The following is a 20509-nucleotide window of genomic DNA, read 5'->3' as shown; positions in this document are numbered from 1 at the left end:
ATGACCCAAAGGCCTCGTCTGCGCCAGGCATCAAAGTTGATCCCAGATATGCAATTCTAGCCATCCTATTAGCACAGCTTGAATCGACGTGCAAGAATAGACTGTTCCCTAGTGTATAAGTGGGGGTCTTCGGGCTTGCGCCAACATCACTTGCTCCACGTGGCAGCCTGGACTACCAGGCTCGATGGCTGAGCCCAGAAAGATTGATCGTGGCACATCAACCCTTCCCCTTCGTAAGTACAGAGATACCCTCAATCCCCTCTGTGAGGAGCAGAGAGGGTGAAATAAGTTTGTCAAACCTCAAGTTTCTGTGGTCACTATTAAAATAAGTCCAGTTGTTTGCCCGGTGACACAGTGATTAAATTACGCACCTTCCATTTTTTCAAAAGCAAAAAGCCCCAAACCAGTCTGGGCCCAACCATTCCACCTGTGTCAAAATACACGATAGAACAGTTGAACCACATAGTGTAAAACCAGCCCTGGTAGAGGGATGGTCTTTAAAGGTGAGAAGAGACAGAGAGAGAACATGTGTTTGCATGCGGTCTGTTGTGCTTCTTTATAAACCACAATGGAGGGAGCAACCATTTAGGCCCCAAAGGGCTATTTTTGCCATATAAAGAAACCAAAAGTTTATTTTTCTGCTTGAGATTTACTCTCAACATATCGAATTCAAAGTTGTGGGACAGGTTCTGCAGCACAGCTAAGCTGCGTCTACACGTGCACGCTACTTCGAAGTAGCGGCAGTAACTTCGAAATAGCGCCCGTCGCGGCTACACGTGTTGGGCGCTATTTCGAAGTTGAAATCGACGTTAGGCGGCGAGACGTCGAAGTCGCTAACCCCATGAGGGGATGGGAATAGCGCCCTACTTCGACGTTCAACATCGAAGTAGGGACGTGTAGACGATCCGCGTCCCGCAACATCGAAATAGCGGGGTCCTCCATGGCGGCCATCAGCCGGGGGGTTGAGAGATACTCTCTCTCCAGCCCTTGCAGGGCTCTGTGGTCACCGTGTGCAGCAGCCCTTAGCCCAGGGCTTCTGGCTGCTGCTGCTGCAGCTGGGGGTCCGTGCTGCATATACAGGGTCTGCAACTAGTTGTTGGCTCTGGGTATCTTGCACTGTTTAATGAAAGTGTGTCTGGGAGGGGCCCTTTAAGGGAGCGACTTGCTGTTGAGTCCGCCCCGTGACCCTGTCTGCAGCTGTGCCTGGCTCCCTTATTTCGATGTGTGCTACTTTGGCGTGTAGACGTTCCCTCGCTGCGCCTATTTCGATGTTGGGCTGAGCAACGTCGAAGTTGAACATCGACGTTGCCGGCCCTGGAGGACGTGTAGACGTTATTCATCGAAATAGGCTATTTCGATGTCGCTACTTCGAAATTAGCTATTTCGATGTAGCGTGCACGTGTAGACGTAGCCCTAGACAGAAGGCCCAGGTTTGGACTCCCAGCTCAATTTATTTTTTCTTCCCCTCCCCTTTGCAAAGTGCTGAAGTTAAAGGCATGCTTCAAAGACACAGAACAAAAAGCCCCTCACTCTCCCTTCCTTTCCTGCCTAATCTGGGTGTCTCACACCAGATCAGAGCCCTATTCTGCAGCTGTTCAAGGAAGCAACCAGGACAACCAGTGCGACCAAAACAGAACACGCTTCTCCAGCCTGGGGGATGCTGCTCTCACCAGGCCTCTGGGGCAGCTGCAGGAAGAGGGGTACCTGTGTGGGGGAGGGGCGGGGGGAATGCTGGGGCATTAGAGGTTGAGAATACTTCCTGGGACCATCAATAGAATTCACCGAGGGCAGCCCAGAACAGACACTGCAGGGCTAAGCAGGCAGTACTCCTCCCTGTTCAGAGTTACTGGTAGGAGCATCTGACCCACAGGTCAGTTCTATGGTGGGGGCAAGGCTGAGGTGTCTGTGCCCAGTGCCCTGCCTGTCTTACCACCCGGACAATGGGGGAGGAAGGTCTGGGAAGGGCTTAGGGTCCCAGGCAAAAGGTTCTCCAGGCCCAGCAAGCCAGCTCCTCCAGCCACCCGCCCTGCACTGTCTCACCTTTCCCCGCTTCCCTCAGCCCCCAGCCCTCTGCAGAGCCAAAGTAGAGGAGAGGTGGGAGGAGACGGCACCTCAGGGATTTGACCACTCTGCCATCCAGGCCATAGCAACCCATTAGCCCTTAGGCGTTGGCCAGGAACCAGTGGTGCATACCCCTCTCCCACAAGAGCCAGTGTGGGGGGCTAGGAACAGGGTCCTACTCTAGGCCTGCTGGGGGCCACGGCTGAGGCTCTCCCATGACCCAGCCTAGACCAGTAGGGTCCAGTACGCGTGATGAGGGGCATGCACGGAGCTAAGGAACCACATTTGGCCACACTGCCACACCCCCTGGAATGGACGACGAGCACATGACACCGCGGGCCTAGCCCTTGGGTAGCAGAGCACCCTCCTGCCTCACTCCTGTGTTTCCTAATGGTGGGGAGGCCTTGGCTGCGCTGGGGGCAGACAGACTCAGTCCATTGGGGCCCGGGGCCCATGGGTGGCGCCTGAGCCCGGGCTGTGCCCAGCAACCTGGTGCAGATCTCGCACAGAGCGCACCGTCCAGTGAGCCAGCTCCTGCAGCACCTTCAGCCCCCGCAGTTTCATCTCCAACAAGCTGCGAGAGCCCCTGGGCTCAGGGCCAGCCACCTCCTGGACCAGTCCGCCATGCCCCAGCAGCGCCAGCAGCTCCTCCAGCTGGTAGGCTAGGGCCTCCACCTGCCGCAGGACGGAGAGGATGGAGGCATGGAAGTCTGTGTCCGGGGGGGTCAGGTGAGCTGTCTGTGCCTCCAGGACTTCACACAACAGCACCCGGAAGGCCCGGTAGGCCTGCAAGTTGGCGCCCAACTGCTCTGCTGCTGTCAGCTCGTCCCCTTGCTCCACAGCCGCTCTCGGCACACCGTCCACAGACTCGAGGCTGATGGTCTCGTCCAGCCCCTGCCTCTCCACCTGATGGGGGAGGTTTATTTACAGGAAGATCAGCCCAACCCGCTCCCCTGCCTCCACCCCCACTGCCTCCCCTGTTATAATAATAATAAAGAGCAGGTTAGATAAACATCTGTTAAGTATGGTCTAGGTCGTGCTTGGTCCTGCCATTAAGTCCAGAAGCCTGCACAATCTCCTGAAGTCCCTTCCAGTTCTAGTATTCTATATCTCCTCCCCCTCGGTCCCCCTTCTTTCACCCCATCACGCCCATGCCCTGCACTCCACTCTACTAGATAAGCATATCGCTTCCCCTCCCACCTGCTCGCTCCCCTCCTGATAACTAGTATCCATGTCAGGGTCAAGGGAAATCCCAGTCACTGACCTACTGTACTCCATGGTTTTCATAAGACTCTGGTCAATTTTGTACATGCCTTGGGAGGTAGTGCTGGAAAACTCAGCCTGCTGAACATTAGTGTCTGGGTAAAGTGAGGCCACGTTTCAGGTGAAGTTAGAAGATTCACTGAGGTTCCTGAGTTAGAAAGGCAGGGCAGGGCCAACCCTGTTTCTCCAGTGACAAAGACGTACTGGTGTCCGGGGCAGGTGTCAGTACAAATCAATTGGATCATCATCTGGTTAAATCATCATTCTGTGGCAGGAAGAAGCATGAGAGAGAGAACTTTTTGTACAACAGGACAGACAGGAGCTGCCATGTAAACAGAATGCATCTTGCCTGAGGAGAGGCAGAGGCAATCCTTGAAGAAGGGAGAGGGGAATAAAACAGGGAAAGACCAATTATTGGGTGTCCCCTGCCCTCTCTGCTCATGTCAGCTGTAGAGCTTGAAAGAGAAAGGAAACCTCTTTGAACTGAGGGATGGGTTCCGGCTGGAGGGTTTTCAGCTCTAAGCTTAGAGGGAGAAGCATCTGAAATTCACTTGGCTTTTTAAATAAGGTATGAGCTCATATTGTCTGTTTTCTTTGTAACCAGTTCTGAATTTTGTGCCTCATTACTCATAATCACCAAAAATCAGCCACTGCAGCTAATAAACTTGATATATGGAAGCCAGTGTTTGAGAACCACCACTTGAGAGAACAAGGTCTGTGCCTGTCATTTTCCATTGATGAAACAATTTCCAGGAGCTTGTATCATGCAGTGGGTGCTCGGCAGTCCAAGACATCCATTTATGAGAAATGTTGGGGACCAACAATTTGATGGCGCTGTTCTGTATGACGTTCATGAGTGACAGCCTAGAGAACTCGTGTTATATAGCTGGAGGTGATTTTGCACACTAGAGGACGGGTGTGAATAGACTCAGAGCAACAGGTCTCAACACAGCAGTGTAAAAACACCCCCATGTGGCACATTGAAGGGACATCTGTCCAGCAGGTCAGGGCATGTCACCCATCTTTCATGCAGAGTCAGACCATGCTAGGGCCAAGGAAAGAAGGGGGAAGTTTTTTCTTTTTGTATGAACTAGATAGAACCTGGCTGCTACTGTCACAGCCCTGGGCATTGGCTGCTCCGCATTGGAGAATTGAGACAAGAACAGAGAAATGCGTAAGACGACGACAAGTGTTTGCTAAAGTATTGCTGGCTCAGGTCTGGGACGAGACAGGGTAGCTTGACCCTTGCTTCTGCTCTCTTGAGTTAGCTTCATTGCTGCGTCCCCCGGTCTCTGAGCCACAGAGAATATAGGTCTCCTATAGTTTCCACCTACAGAGGTTGGTTCTTTAGCTCGAGATGTAGCAGGTTATGCTTTTAACGCTCAAAGTCCCTCATTAAAGCCCTGGTCTGCCAAAATAGTAGCCAACCTCTTGGTGCTGTCCATTGTTCTACTGGCCGTACATACAGGACCAGGTCCTCTGAAAAACATTTTGGAGTGGTGCTGAATATGACCTAAGGCTGATGCTGTGTCCAGAAGAGGTAATGGTCATTGGAGGATACCCAAATGGGAATCTGAGAGGTTATTTTCTCTCTTTTTGACACTGGTAGAATCACTGCTGGGACACGGGGTCTGGAAACCTCAACTCCAGAAGGATGCTGATAAATTGGAGAAGGAGTCAGAGAAGAGCCACAAGAATGATTAAGGGATTGGAAAATCTGCCTTGGGGTGACAGGCTTCAGGAGCAGAATCTATTTAGCATAGGATAAGGGCTGACTTGATTTTGAATCACAAGCACCTGGATGGGGAGCAGCTACTAATTAATGGATTCGATGCTAGCAGCAAAAAGGTCTAATCCCTTACAACAGCTGGAAATAAGGTATACATTTCTACCCGTGCATGTTGAATAGTAAGAGAGAAAGCCATGCTAGTCTATATACTATCAAAACAAAAAAGCAGTCAAGTAGCACTTTAAAGACTAACAAAATAATTTATTAGGTGAGCTTTTGTGGGACGGACCCACTTCTTCAGATAATAGCCATCCTAGCCATGGTATGCTGGTATGGCTATGGTCTGAAGAAGTGGGTCCGTCCCAGGAAAGCTCACCTAATAAATTATTTTGTTAGTCTTTAAAGTGCTACTTGACTGCTTTTTTGTTTTGATTTCTACCCCTGAAAGCATTTCAGCATTGGAATCAGGGGTGTGATGGATTCTCTGGCCTTGCAGATGGTTTTTCCTCAAAGCTCTGCTCTAGGAATGGTTTCGGGCATAGGTCTCTGGCCTGTGTTTTGCAGGAGTCAGAACAGAGGATCACAGTGGTTCCTTCCAGAGTTGGAAACTATGAACTGAAGGGTGACTCCTCACTTAAGCAAGCATCAAACCAATGCAAAAGCAAAATAGCAAAGACCCTGCAAGAGTTGCCTTCTAGAGCTGACTAGAAAAATCCCTCCTGGAAAATTTCTGATGAAGAGTCAGGAGCATTCACTGAAGGTGTGAAGATTGGGGAAAATTTACATCAGGGCTTTTCCAGAGTTCAGCACCCAGTTCTCCCTGGGCTCCAGTGTCAGCACCAGTCCACATCACCAATGCAGTCATGGGAAGTGACTGAGTCCATGAACCATCAGCAATGTTTCTCTCTAGCAGAATACACAAGGTGGCACCATACAGGAGGCACCTGGAATATTAACACAGCTTCCCAACCAAGCTCTGTTGAGACAAAGCTCAGGTCCTTCCCAGCTCCCCCCAGAAACTTTAACCCATGCCCTGCCTGAACTTCCGCAAAGTCAACACCAGCCCGTGGACGTAGGTTCACTCCCAGCATGGCTCAGTTGGAGACAGATTCAAATGCAGATCAAGGGGAGCCTGTCACATGTCCACTCTGTCTCTGACTCTCAGATTATAAGGGTGGAGGTGAGAGCAGAGCAATCTTTAGCCAAGTTCAGTCCCTTGAAGGGTGCTCTTGACACATGCTCTTAAGCAGCAGTCCTGTTCTACCTTAGAGGCAGCTGCATTTCTGCTTCAAGTTGATAGACTGCAACCTGCACTAATGAAGTAGGATGAAGGAGAAGAACTCGAATCATGTGAAATAGGTGGAGGAGAAAAGCACAAGAAGAATTCAGCCTACACCCTACCTCCCAGAGGCTGCACGAGGACCCTTTTACTCACCCCCCCGTTGCATCCACTGGCTGAGCCCACTGGCCAAATTCCCCCCACACCCCTGGCTCATTGTGTATTTGTACCCAGCATGCATCCATGTCCAGAATGGGAGGATGCACCCAAAGCCCAGGTAGGGAAGTGAACCTAGAGCCACCCCTTCGCTTTAAAAGGGAACACTGCTGCCAGAGCAAGATGCCACCTTGCTTGCCTGCCAGGTAAAATGTTACAGCTGAAAGATTGGCACAAGAAGGTGAGACTCACATAGGACTCCAGGAGTCTAGCCACATCTGAGTGGATCTTCCTGGCCAGGAGGATGGTGCGGCTGCAGAGGCGGTAGCGTTGGGTGGTCCCAGGGTGTTGCTCGGCTGAAGCCATAATGTCGGCCAGCTGTCCTGGATGCGGAGGGCAGCTGAGCTGGAGGGATCACATTGGGCGGTTTGCGGCACGGTCAAACCAGAAAAATCCCTTGTTCAGCTTTCACATTCCAGCTCTCCAGAGCTTTAAGCACTCACATGCTTCTCTCTCCACCCTCTCCTGCCCCCACAGCCCAGGAAGAGACTGAACATGTCTGCCTTGGAGATCAACAAAGACACATTTCTCTCCTCTTAGCACATCCCTCCCCCATATTCCGTCAAGGTGCCTGGCCCAGAATCAGTGCCCCACTCATTCCACCCTTCCTCCCACACAGCTCTAGTCCACACCTCTGCATCTGTGTGTGTACTGCCCAACTCATTTACCAGGAGAGTGTCAGCTTTTGCCAAGGTCCAAAATTCTTGGTCAAGTTACAGTCAAGGTCCAGACTCCAGAGAAGACAAAAATAATAGTAAGTAAATAAGATTTTGAGAGGTGTTCAACAGTATCTGACAGTCTGGATTCAGCCTGTTGTCCGTCCATTCACTAACTCTCTAGTATATTGTTGCCAAAAGGATTTTCTGCTAATCCTACACTGATTAGACACAAAGCCCATTATCCCCGTCCTGCCTGCAAAGTTCTCGCTCTTCCCCGTTATGCTGATTCATATACGGCACCCAGAACCCTCTCCCCAGACCTGGAGATATTTCTAGCTAATGTTAATCAAAGACTAGTCACAGCCAGGTAAGTGAATGTAAGAAAATAAGAATGCATTCCCCACTTGATATTCTTGTCAGCAAAAAACGGTTTGATCAACAACCAGACTGCAAACCTTTAACACAGAGGCCAAGGCTTTCAAAAACAGGTATCTAAAAATAAGGGACTTATTTTCCAAAATGCCGAGAACTCTGGAGCTCCCCTACTGTGGTCCACACGACATAGTAGCTGCTCACAGGTTTTGAAAAAAATTAAGACCCCTCCTTGTTGGGTGTTTTTAAAATCTTAATAAAGGCTCCCTGCTAGGTTCTTCTCCTGATCCTGTAATTGCCAGGAGGCAACAGATGTTTTCTGTCACCGTAGGCTGCTTCTCTCCCTTTCCCACTTATGCTGGGGACTGGAGAGTCCAGCACTCATTATGGGAGCTCAGGTGTGGAGCTCACTGCTGAAGGTTCATCTCATTTCCAGGTACTCTAGACCAGGGATTCCCAGCCTATGGGTTTGGACCCAAATATGGGTTGCGATTAGATTTAAGAGTCACCAGCAGCTGGGAGCTGCACGTGGCTCTTAAAGAAACCATTAGCCACTCTATCAATAAGGAAGCAGTTAAGCATTACAAAGACAGCTTCTTCACCTTTGCTATTTGCTATCATCCCAGGCAAGCCACTTAAGACTCTTGCAGTAATTTCTGCCCCCCTTTTATGTAGCTGATTTGTCAGTTTATGTTTTTGCTTGTATCTCCCCCGCCAGCCCCTGAGCGTGACTCAGCCAGACCCTCCAGCTTCTGTGACATTTAACCTGGGGGAGCAGTTTGGGGATGAGGGTCTTTCCCCCACCACAGTAACAGACAACTATAATAACTGTAGTGTTATTAGTTTATTAATGTAATTTTCTATGAAATTACTACTATGAATATATAAACATGAGGGGGTGCAACTTTATATTCTTGCCTCAGGTGCAAAATTAGCTAGTTATGGCACTGCTTCCCCCCCACCCTCATTTTTGAATGGTCTTGGGTCACCAAGTCTTCCTGAATTATCAAAATTGGTTCCTGTCTGGAAAAGATTGGGAACTGCCGTTCTAGGCCATTGGTCAAACTGGGGATACCACGGGGAAAAGCCTCAGCCAGCTTTTCACATATCCCCAATCCCTGGAAATGTCAGCAGGTATTCACTCTGCTCAAATGTAACTGAAAATAGCTCCCATGCTGCTTAGGTGAAAACCACGCCCTACTCATGGCCCCAGCATAATCCACCACAACCACTGCAAATGAGCTACATGCACCAAGACAAACAACTTTTATTGCGTTTTCCTTTATACATTTATTTTGGTTATGTCTTACCCAGACGAAAACGAGTTGAAAAGCCAAGAATCCCTTTATTACATTTTACATAACCCTTTCCCCAAGCCCAACTTGGGTTCAGGTAGCTACCTGGGCTCCCCCTCTGGCTGTGGGACAAGACTCCTACCAATCAAAGGTTTGTCAGCTTATGCATGTCCTTCTCCCCAGCTTTTGTTCCACACTAGAGGGATGTGTCAATGCAACAACTGTGTTGCCACCTGGTGGCTACTGCAGGTAGTGCTGCTAAGCAGTATAAAGCTTAACCTCCCCCTCCCCCCAGTGGCAGGTTTCATACTAATCCGGGTTGTGTCCCCTGCCCCCGGTCCTAGGAGCTGAAGGGTGCCCAGCCAGCTCTTTCAGAAAGCATCAATGCCACAGTGAGTGGAGCAGTGACAAACAAGCAGGTGGGCCAATGCCCCATGCACAAAGGAACAGCTCCCTCTGCAATATTCCATAATCTGCCCTGAAGGTCGAGCTTGATGGAAGAGGTAACTCCAACTGTGGAGGATGCACCTGCAATGCGAATAGCCCCACCGAACATTAATAAGAAGAGGGGAGGCAGAAGGATGTTAAGCCAGTCACCACAAACCAGCCTACATGAAAGGGGAAGAGAGCACCCTAAGCCCAACTCCTCAATGTGCTCCCACCGCCAGAGGAAAAAAATAAATACATAGAAAAAAATACAAAAATGTTTATTGCAAACTACTACAATAATTTATTGAAGCAAACTGCATGCGAGTGGTGGGAGAAGCGGAGGGGGAGAAGCAGCAGGAAGGCATTGAGTGTCAGTTTTAGTTTTTTGAAGCAGGGGCTGGATGGTACACAGGTCTCCCCTGCCCTGGAGGTTAGAAGGCTGTGTTTATGGACAAACAATTGGAGGAGACCAAAGGGGGGAGGATAAAACCAGAAAAGCAGATGGGACAACTACAGGGGAATGACAGGGACATGAAGGACCTCAGAGCCAAATTACCTACTCACTGCTGCCTCCTGGAAACGTGGGAAATTTAACCCCCCTGATTCTTGCTTCCCATGCTAAGTGAGTGGGCTGCATCACTCTGCAGGTAAACTGTGGGGCAGTCTCCAGAGCAGGTGCACCACCTGTTGCGCCACCCCCGAGTGAGCTTTCCACCAACAGAGCATTTTGTGCCATCCTTCGAAGTAAAAGGAAATTGATAAGGCTAAGTTCTCCTTTTAGTATTCCACGGAAGGCCTGGGCTACACCAGACTTCAACCAAGCGATGGAGGGTTTCACACACAGCTTCTGCTGAAGTCTAGCTGGCCAGCCAGCCAAAGCTAACTCAAACCAAATTGGAATTTAACTTGTGCCAGTTCGGAACCTCAAAAGAGTTTTACACACACACACATGGGTTCAGCCACAGCTCTCCTGACCAGCAAAACATGTCAAAGGCTCATTGAAAGCTTATCATAAAAAAACTGAGTTTGAGAAAAAAAATTATTTCATTTTCTGCAGAAAATTTTAAGTTCCTTCAAAAAAGCCAAAATCTTCAATTTGGAAGTGTTCATATAAATTGATTTTTTTGACAAACAAAATATTTCAACCCTCTTAATGAAATAGTTAGTTTTACATCATTTTAACATTACCTTAACGTTAACACCTTTCTGAGCTGCCACTGCAGTGCTTTATGGGAGTTGCAGCTCTGATGTCTTAAAGTCCCTGTTTATTCTCCACAGCTTATGCTCCCAATGGACTACCTCTCCCATAATAAATCACAGCCATATGACTTGATGACACACAAACAGACAGAAAGGAAAACATGGTGCATCAAGAGAGATGCAGTTTGACCAGAGAACTTAACACGTTACCTGAGCTGCTGCAAATCACCCAAACACAATTTAATGTTGAACTGCCCAGAATGAAGTGACATGTTTCACAATGTTTGACAAACATTTTAATGTAGGTTGACTTGACTGGCAACAACAAGTTTTGCTGTGATTTTCCCAAAAGTTTTTGGTTGTCGGCCTGTTTTCAGATTTTAGACAAAGTCAAAATGTTCTGTGGTAAATTGCCAATGAAAATAAAATGTTTCTAGTTTGTCAAAATTTTCTGCAGAAAAATTCCATTTTCCAATCAGCGCTACAGGAAACAAGTTTTGCTGGCTCAGTGTTCAGACAGTATCGCAGCTTTCTTCTAAGCCCCACGGACATGACCAAACATATTCCACACTTTTTCCAAAAAACAAAACAGCTGCAAGGTCACTGGGTCACTGCATGATGTTTCTGACAATGGAGAGAGCAAAGATTTCACATTCAATACTAAAGACAGGTTGTCCTAAAACTTTGAGGGACTAATGCTGTCAATTACTAGGCTACACACACCCATCTCTCGCTCTTAGGCAAAACGGAACCATCATGTTTCACAGAAACGAGGAATATTTTGTGTCCAGGTGAATAAGCTGGCCTCGTAAGGTGCCTTTGTATGGGGAACCCAACGCAGGCGCCATATCCCAGGGTTGTTCCCAGGGAGAGAAGGTGCCATTTCCATAACAAGATGGCAATCTGTCTCTATTCAAATCAAGCGCAAGGCTATTATGCCTAGTCTCTTCTCCAGAGCTGTTCTTCAGGAACAGAGGCAGAATTGCATGGGAAATGTGATACCCTGCACCCTGTAGTCACATATCTGTCACACAACTGGAACAAGTTCCTTGGCTAACGGTGCTAACCCTTACAGTGGCAAGGAGCGAGGATGAGTCAGCGAGAAAGGAAAGGGGGGAAAGAAAGGTCAACACAAGGAGCTTGGAATAAATTGGAGAGGCCGAGAGACCACAATACGTTGTTTCTGCAGTTCAGAGCCCTGTCCTAAGCTACTCACCCCCCACACTGCCTACCCTACTGACCCCACAGCAAACAATTGCTCCAAAACTCCACAATGTAAACGGAGCCCCTCCCATGGGGTCTGTCACACTCCCCTGTGAACTCCCTCAACTTCCTTAGTGCTTTCTACACCCTGATTCTCTGTGCTGGGGTCAAGCCCAGCAGCTGCTGCTCCAGCACGGCTTACCCCATGAGTTCCACTGATGTTAAGGAGCCCACCTTGGAACAGGCCAATTCCCCCCGAATGCAATTAAAAATACCAGATCTTCTGATCGATCAATAAATAAGGACTTTCGTTACCGCCACACAAAAACGAAATATGTTCAAAGTGCAAATGACTGTCGCCAATTGGAGACTTCTCACTGCCTCTCCCACACGAGGCTCTTGTCCAGAGCCAAGCCCCAGCATCTCAGCAAGCCAGCACCATCTGAGTGCCAGGGTGTTCCCTCGGCATCCCAGAAGAGACAGAGGGGAGGGGTACAAGAGGGGGGACAGGTGCTGTTTTACAGCTCACCCAGCTGAGGGGGCCCTAAAGTGCCAAGCCAAACTCCCAGCCCCAGGAGGAAGAAGACAAGACTGCAAGGATCAGAATGCAGCAATGCATAGAAGGTGGGTAGAGGGAGCCCTAAGAACGAGAAGCTGGTCCGAGCCCAAACTCCTTCAAGTTTGAAACAGGAATTTGTTGAGGAGCAGGGAAGGCGCCTGGGTTTGGGGTGAGCACGGGGCTCTGACTGCTTCCCTTCACTCAGAGAATTCCTTTGCTCTGTCTTGCTTCAATAATGGAGGCAGCCCCTTTCTGAAAAGGGACGGAGACAGAGAAGGGCTCAGGCAGAGGGGTGCTGTGATCACGCTGGAGGAGAGCAGGCCCTTCGCTTATTTACTAGTATTTTAAATTTAACTTCTTTAACAAGTTTCTCCATCTTTTTTCTTTTAAATACGAAGTCAGAGCTGAGCTGTCCCAACCGCCATGTGCTTCCCGCCTGCTAAGGTCCAGCAGAGTCGGAATCTTCAATCAGAACCTCCGTGGTGGCTCCCAGAATCTCTGTGTTCATGACCAGCCCTTCTGTGCTCCCGCTGCTCCCACTGCCGACGAAGAGCTTGCCGTCAGCCATCAGGCTCATGCGCTCAGCCCCACTGCAGTAGGCTTTTGGCATCCCATCGGGGTTCAGCAGTAGGCATTCACTAGGGGCAGTGCTTCCCAGCGGATCAGGAAGGAGAGGCAGGCCCTGGCCGTCGGTAGATGGGGCAATGGGCTCTGGATTAGTGCCTAAGATGTCGGTACTGGTGATTAGGGCACCCGCATTGGCAGCTAGTGCTTCTGCAATAAGCACCTCTGGATGGCTCTTGGCCTTATGTGCTACCACGCTGTCCTTCTTCTCAAACTTCTTGCCGCAAATGTTGCAGGAAAACTGGTAGAAAGAGTCTGCATCATGCTTTTTCATGTGCCAGTTCAGGGAGGCCTTCTGCCGGCAGGTGAAGCCGCAGATCTCACACCTGGGGAGCGGGACAGGCGAGGAGAAGAGGTTTGTGTGAGAATATGGATGCACGAGAACATGTAACAGAGAATGCAGGCATACAAAGCCCAGACAAGGGAGAGACACCTGCAGCATCTCAGACAGAAGCAACAGGTGGAGACAGCCGTGGTCACTAACTGGTTGATTCCAATCAGCTGGTTGACCCTGGGGAATCTCCCAGTTGACGGATCTCTCTGATGATCGAACGGGGCACTATTAAATCTTGCCCTACTGCCATGCTGCTGGCCTTCTGCAGGCCCTATGTGTGGGGAAGTGGGGTGAGAAAGACGAGCCTCAATGCTTGCCTACAAGCACTGCATTCCACAGGGCCAGGAACAGGAAACTACAGCTAATGGGAGGTAAGAAGGTACCTCAGGGCTAGAGAGGCGTGCTGGTCTTTTCTGGAAGTGATGTGGGACCAGGGAGATTGCCTCAACCTCACTTCGCCACGGACCGGGAGCTGCTTGTGATAAGTGCTGCCCAGCAGGAAGCTGCGCTCCAACCTTCGGCCCTCCCCCAGTAGCCAGCATCCCATACAGCTTCCTGTACTCCAAACCCCTGCCTGAGCCCAGAGGCCCCTCCCAGAGCCAGAATTTCATACCTCCTCCAGCTTGGGAGCAGTACTGAGCCCCCTGTATTAGCACTCTAACCCCCATCTTTTGCCCTGAAACTTCCCTGCACTTCAGCTTTCCTGCCCCACCCCTTACCCCACTCTCAGACCGAGCACCCCCTCCTGCTTCCAGGAGAGGAGAGTGTGAGCGGGGCAGGGCAGATCTTGGATTGCCCTTAAATTGAGAGAGGGATCTTGTGTGTAAAAAGGCTGGAGACCACCAAGTTGGGAGCACACTTCAAAAAGGCGAGGTAAGACGATGCAGGAGTACTCACTGTAAAGGCTTCTCGCCTGTGTGGATCATCCGGTGCACTGCCAAGTTGTGGGAACTCTTAAATGCCCGGGCACAGTATTCACAGATATAATCCCTTTGATCTGTAAAGCAGCATACATCTCAGTTTAACACATGCAACTGGATCAGAACCACATTTCTGGGTTGAGACTCCACTCATCTGAAAACTGCCCCACACCCCCACTTTAAATTTTGAAGGTTCTCGGGTGAAGCTACATGAAAGCGAGGCAGCAATTTAAGCGTTAACAACTGTCTGCTTTCATCAGACCTAGTGAATGGAGAAGTATCTGATGGTGTTCAGTGGCAAGCCTGGTGGACCACTTAAAGGTAAAGCTGATTGGCTCAGAAGGAAAGTACTGACCAGTCCCAAATGTTTGACAAGGTGAAGCCCAACAAGAGCATTATATATGTGGAGCAAGGATCAGAAAGCCCTAGAACGGGTGCCAAGAGTGGCACGTGAGCCGATTTTCACTGGCACGCGAGGAAGGAGTTCAGCCCTGTTCCTCCTCCTGCATGCAGCCGGGAGCTTGCTCAAAGCCATGCCACACCTGGACCGTACATAGGGGTCAAAAGGTTAAATTCTGGCAATCCGCCTCAGAGGTTGCTGACCCCGATGTAGAGAAAACAGCCTGGTACTGCTGCAAAAGGCAACCTATATGCCAAACAAAAAAAAAAAAATCTACAGTACAGAGATTTATTTCCACCTCCTTGAATGGTGGAATGGGTGTGTGCGCGCCATCTGACAGCAGTCCCAGCAGGAAGGGAAGACGTTTCAGTCACCTACAGTATCTGGGTTACACTCTTTCTTGCCTCGGGAGAGCTGGGTGTTTCCTCTTCCCCAACCACCCACAGGACAATGGGTTTGATTCATGTCTCCCCACTTCCCCCAGTACCTGTGTGGTGTTTGGCATGCCGCAGCAGCTGCTTCTGCAGCCGGAACAGCCGTCCACAGGAGGGATGGGGACACACGTATTTCTTCTTCAGCAGATGCTGGTATTTGATGTGATGCTAGGACAGAGAACAAAAAGGTTGCAAACCTTCACCCCAGCTGACTACTGGAACTGCTGAAAAACCAGATGCCAAGTGACAAGACAATGTGATGGACTCAGGACTACAATCAAACTCCTGTGCATGGCAGGAGAGCTAATAGGATGCAAGTACACCAGGCTCTGCGAGCTGATGAAATGCAGAAATACAGGTGAAGAGACACATAGGGTAAAGTTACAACAAGGCTGGGCTCAGCTTCATTTCTTGTTACAAGCTAGTACTACCACCTGGTTCTTCTGGCTTTTCATCAGTAGAGCCAAAAGTACTTTACAAAAGGAGAGCAGCATTAGCCCCCTTCTACAGATGGGAAACTGAGGCACAGGGAGGGAAAATGACTTGCTCAAGATCACCCAGCAGTCCTCTGCTAGAGCTGGGAACAGAACGCCAAACTCCCAAGCTCCTGTGCACCCTATCACACACACTAAACCAGCATCTCCCTTGCCACACAGCATTAAAAAGGAACACTGCAGTGAAAGGCGAAAGAGCAGCAGCCTCCTGGCCCCAGACAAACGAGTGGAACAGCCTGACTGACCTGCAAATAACGAGGGTGGGCGAGGACTGTGCCACAACCTTCCATCTCACAGCGCACATACTGTATCGGAGGCTTCTTCCTGAGAAGTACATGGGAAAGGAATGCACAGGGAGGTTAGCTGGAAAGCATGAAGTAAATACATTAGATATATTTAATAATAAAGCCAGTTCAGCTCACCAGAAGTGGCTTGTGACTGTCTTGGGACTCAGCTCATTTGAAGTTGTGCTCCCTCCTGAAGCTCTGCACCCTGAGGACGGCTTGTTGATTTCTAGTCACGTGCCCATCACCCAAGAGGTGACAGTGACAAAGTACATGCAGCCTTATAACTGGCTTCATGCCACCAGGAACTCAAAATGTACTCAGGCCATTTTCAAGAGTTCACAGCAAGTCTTAGGGTGGTTTTAGAGTGAGCCACAGTTATTTCTAAACTAGGCCCAATAAAAAACAGGTATGAAATAGGTGGTTCTGAGAGGTTTACCTCTTTACACGCAAGAAACAGAAAGGGCAAAACTACACTAAGGAAGTCACTCACCTTCTCTTAGGTAACCGGGGGCTCTTGTCATCTTTTCTCCTCCTTCCCCTTCTGTGACAGAATTACAGACATAGGATTAAAAAATATGCTCCTTTGAGGCACAAGGATACAGCTAGGATGGACTAGAGAAACCTTCTGCACATGAATAATCCAGAGCACGGCTCTGCGTGATGGGAGAACTCCACCACTTCAAAGCTAGCTGGGGAACGGCAGAAAATAGCTTCTGCAGAAAATAGTTTCCACTATGATATAAAGCCCACAGAAAGCAGTCAATGAGAGATTTTCCATTTACTTCCATGGCCTTTAGATCAGGGCCATACAGAGTACATGACAAACCAAAAACCCTACAAACCTTATGGTACAGGTTGCAGTCCCCAGGACACCAGCTAGATGATTGCCAAATGACAGCATTTTTTCCCTCAGTGGCCAGGTACCACTCACATAGGGATGTTCTCTCCCAAAGAGCTATGAACGAGAACTTCAATTTTTGTAACCTTATGCCACAAGAGGGTGCCAAACCCACCAATCCAGCCACATGTTGTCTGTGTGTAGCTAGTCTCTGCACCCAGTGTTTTGGATCTGATGCAGAATGGGGACTGAAAGATCAAAAAGTCCTCAGGAAACTGCTTTTTCCATCTATTGTTTTTCCCTACAGCCAAGTATTTTGAGTCACGCAGATCAATTATTTGGTGCACAGCACCCAGAAGATGTTGGATATTGCACCAGCACATACAAAAGACTGTCTTTACCAAAGAACTTGCAGAGCATATTTAAAACATATACTTATCAGTCATCACAAAACATTTGCTGAGTGAAAAAAATAAAAGCTGTTAACACACAGGCCCTGCAGAAATCAAAGCCTACACCGACTGTGGGACATGGCACAGAAGAGCTAATAGAGTTTGCTCTCATTTATGAATCTCCAATGGGACAGTTAAGGTTCTCAATGACAGTTTACAGGAGGGATATTTTCCTAGCCAGAAAACAAGCTGGGATCTAAAAATTAAGTTCCATTTGGCTCATATATAAGCAGAAGAGCTTCAGTGCTCAGTGTTTATCATCAAGCTTATAGAGAAGGCAGCTCATTCCACCACTATCTGCTTTGTGCAGCTAACACGCATGAAAAATAGCAAAGTCCTCTTGTGTCAGAAAAACAATCAGGTGTAACTTGGACACAAAGGGTGTGTCTACATGAGCCCTCTCCTTTCGGAAGGGGCGGGCATGTTAATGAGAGAGTTTGGAAGATGCTAATGAGGCACTGCGATGAATATGCAGCACCTCATCAACACAATGGCAGTCACAGTGAATTGGAAGTGCTGCTTTTGAAAGGCGTGCCACCCGTGTAGCCAGGGGCCTTTCGAAACAACCCCCATGACTTCGAAAGCGCCTTCTCCCTATTTGTTTTGGGAAGAAGGAGCTTTTGAAGTCCTGGGACTTGTTTCGAAAGGCCCCTGGCTACACAGGCAGCACGCCATTTGAAAAAGTGACACTTCTGAATTGCCGCAGCTGCCATTATGCTAATGAGATGCTGCATATTCATAGCAGCGCCTCATTGGCACCTTCCAAAATTCTCTCATTAACATGCTCCTCCTGAAAGGAGGGGGCTCGTGTAGACACACCCAAGGAGGCTTAGAGTAAGACAGCTCTTTAAAAAGATCTATTAAAAGGTTGGTGTGGTGTATTGTCATAAGAATCGTTTTCAGCTCTGATTTTTTGTGGCTTTTCTCTCAGCACTCTCTGGTTTGCAATATCAAGCACTCAAGGATTGAATGCTGTAGCCCATGTGATCTTCCAACACATTGAATTACACAAAGCTTTCTGCATGGTTCTGCTCTGAAGAACAATCCTATAAAAATGACACCACTTTGTGCAACAGACATGTCTCAACTAACTTGTTACTTCTGTTAACAATGCAGCTCAAACACATTAACAGCCAAGACGGCGCGGGGGGGTGGGTGGGGGGCGGGCGTATTTCCTGGTTAACATTCCGCTTGCTGACTCTTCGTGGTTGGTGATATATGAGGCAGCAACAATCCACAATGGGCTCACAGGACTGGTATAATTAATTCCTCAAACTGAGTATGTTTGATCTGGAGTGATTGAATATATCGGGAAACCTCATAAAGCCAAGGTTCAGAAAAGTTACTTTTCTAAGTATTACTGCACTGTAATATTAGAGTTGCAGAAACAATCGCTCACAGCTTAAGAACAGATACCACTGTTGTGGACTGAACTTCAAATAGTTGATGTTTTGCCAGCGCAGTCAAATAGAGGGAGACTTGCTCTTCTCCATCTCACGTCCACAAGTTCTCTCAAGAGTAAAATGCTCTTCTTTACATCAGATAGATATGAGGCCCTGACTTAGATCTGTGGCTCCCAAATTTTAGTGGTTCATGTATTATATTCTGGGAAGTAAACTGATGGAAACTAAGCTCACATTCCTCCAGAGGCACGCGTACCCCCAGTTTGGAAACCCTTGAACCTAGATTGGTGTTTTTTCAACTTTTGGGTTGCTGACTCTGCATGGTCTTCACACTATATCTGGATCTATGCTATAGAGTTCTGTTGACAAAACTAGAGGGTGTCCGCATTAGAAATACGTTCTGTCGAGAATCTGTCGACACAGCGCAGCAGTTTTCCGGGCAGAGTCCCATCTTTATCATACGAGGCACAGTGCCTCTGTCAACAAAAAACAGTGTAGACGCTCCCAGGGAGCTTCTGTCAACGGAGGGCTTCTGGTTCCCCAGGCTGCCCTGTCTGCAGAGCTTCCAGTTGGCTGTTCTGTCGACAGAGGGCTGGGCAGTCTGGCCACTCTCTGTTGAGAGACAGCCTTGACACGGAGAGCCTGTATTAGGGGTGGACAAGTTCTGCAGATAGAGGTTCTGTCAGGAAATCTCTCTCGACAGTGACTCCTGTCAGCAGAACTCTTAATGCAGACACAGCTTACACATACGATTTCCACAGGGCTCTGCACTTTGACTCAATTTTAGGGGTCTGCAAATGAAAAAAGGTTGAAAACACTGTTTTAGTTGCATCCCAGGTGACTTCTCATCTGCTAAAGAGAAGAGCTTCTTAATGTTTAGCTCAAGAAGTTGCAGGGCAATAAAAAAACAATTCTTGAAGCTTCGGAGGTTCCACAGCATTTGTAAGTCGCTTTTATGTTTGCTCCCCTCCCGCAAGCCTCAGCGCCACAGAATCTTGTTTGCTTGTTACAAACTTTCATTTGCCTGAAAACAATTTGGGAAAGTCTAGACAAAGAGTGAGGTATAAATCAATAGTGTAGCAGCCTTCTGACAGCGAACTGCCATGAAGATACAGGTGCCACATTCTAAAAGTTCCCCAGTGCACTCTGATTTACTGCATTTTTATTCTGGAATTGAAGAACGCTAGAACTATTAATGCACTGCAGCACCGTCTGCACAGCCAGTTGGCATGCAGCAGGCTAGTGCAAAAGAGATTTATGGCCTAGCTTGCTGCAAACTGTTCATCTAGTGTTTTTCTAACCCTTCTTCATTTGCACATCTGTTTGGAAATCTTAACTGTCGTGCCCAGGGACCACAGGCTGAACACCAAAGGTCAAGACAAGCCCTTGCTGGATCCACAATGTTCATTTATCAGTGCTGATAAATGCAAAGTAATGCACACTGGAAAACAATGGCAACAATACATGCAGAATAAAAGTCTAAATTGGCTGCTGCCCCACAAGTAAGATCCTAGAAGTCATTGTGGACAATTCTCTGAAAATATCTAATCAATATGTAGCAGCAGTCCAAAAAATTAACAAATGTTAGGAACCATAAAGAATGGGACAGATGAAACAGTAAACATGCCTCTGTATAAATCCAATGCATGACCAGACCATGAATACTACACGCAGTTCTGGTTGCTCCAACATGAAAAGAGATATTAGCAATGAAAAAGACAGAGAAGGGCAACAATGACAAACTGCAGACATGGAGTAGCTTATATGAAGAGAATTTAAAAAGCCTGGGACTATCCAACAAAGATAGAGGCCTGGAGAAAGTGAATATGGAAGTGCAATTTACTCCCTCACATAAACACAAGAACCAATGAAATTCACAGACAGCAGGAATAAACAAAAGGCTGTACTTCACACAATGCAGAGTTGACCCGTGGAACTCATTGCCAGGGTATGTTGTGAAAGCCAAGACACTTTTTTGAATTCAGTTATAATTAGGTAAGTTCATGGAGGCAAGTAGCCACAATGGTTGGTGATGCAAGTGTATGCTCTTAGCGTCCC

General features: G+C 48.3%; 2 protein-coding genes across 2 annotated transcripts in view; both read right to left on the bottom strand.

Annotated features, from left to right (window-relative positions):
• Positions 1-981: 981 nt before the first annotated feature.
• On the bottom strand, positions 982-6861 carry CNTF (ciliary neurotrophic factor). Its single transcript, XM_074996070.1, has 2 exons — positions 6741-6861; positions 982-2967 (listed from the first exon to the last, which is right to left on the bottom strand). The coding sequence occupies exons 1-2, from the start codon at positions 6852-6854 to the stop codon at positions 2491-2493; spliced, it is 591 nt and encodes a 196-aa protein (XP_074852171.1). The 5' UTR covers positions 6855-6861; the 3' UTR covers positions 982-2490.
• Positions 6862-9565: 2704 nt separating this feature from the next.
• The window catches only part of ZFP91 (ZFP91 zinc finger protein, atypical E3 ubiquitin ligase), a 28813-nt gene continuing 17869 nt past the window's right edge, over positions 9566-20509 (bottom strand). Inside the window, exons 7-11 of the mRNA XM_074998123.1 lie at positions 16249-16299; positions 15717-15795; positions 15031-15145; positions 14121-14220; positions 9566-13215 (exon numbers count right to left, since the gene is read on the bottom strand). Coding sequence (XP_074854224.1) covers positions 12705-13215; positions 14121-14220; positions 15031-15145; positions 15717-15795; positions 16249-16299 — 856 coding nt within the window. The 3' untranslated portion in view covers positions 9566-12704. The remainder of the gene's footprint in view (positions 13216-14120; positions 14221-15030; positions 15146-15716; positions 15796-16248; positions 16300-20509) is intronic.

The sequence above is a fragment of the Carettochelys insculpta genome, chromosome 6, assembly GCF_033958435.1.
Source record: "Carettochelys insculpta isolate YL-2023 chromosome 6, ASM3395843v1, whole genome shotgun sequence".
NCBI classification, from domain to species: domain Eukaryota; kingdom Metazoa; phylum Chordata; order Testudines; family Carettochelyidae; genus Carettochelys; species Carettochelys insculpta.
The sequence above is the reverse complement of the archived record's forward strand: the minus strand, read 5'-3'. Positions and strand labels throughout refer to the sequence as shown.

Coding starts and splice junctions, on each gene's coding strand:
- CNTF (XM_074996070.1), bottom strand. CDS start 6,854: ATGGCTTCAGCCGAGCAACACCCTGGGACCACCCAACGCTACCGCCTC. Junction 2,968..6,740: donor CTAGACTCCTGGAGTCCTAT/GTGAGTCTCACC, acceptor CTCCCCCATCAG/GTGGAGAGGCAGGGGCTGGA.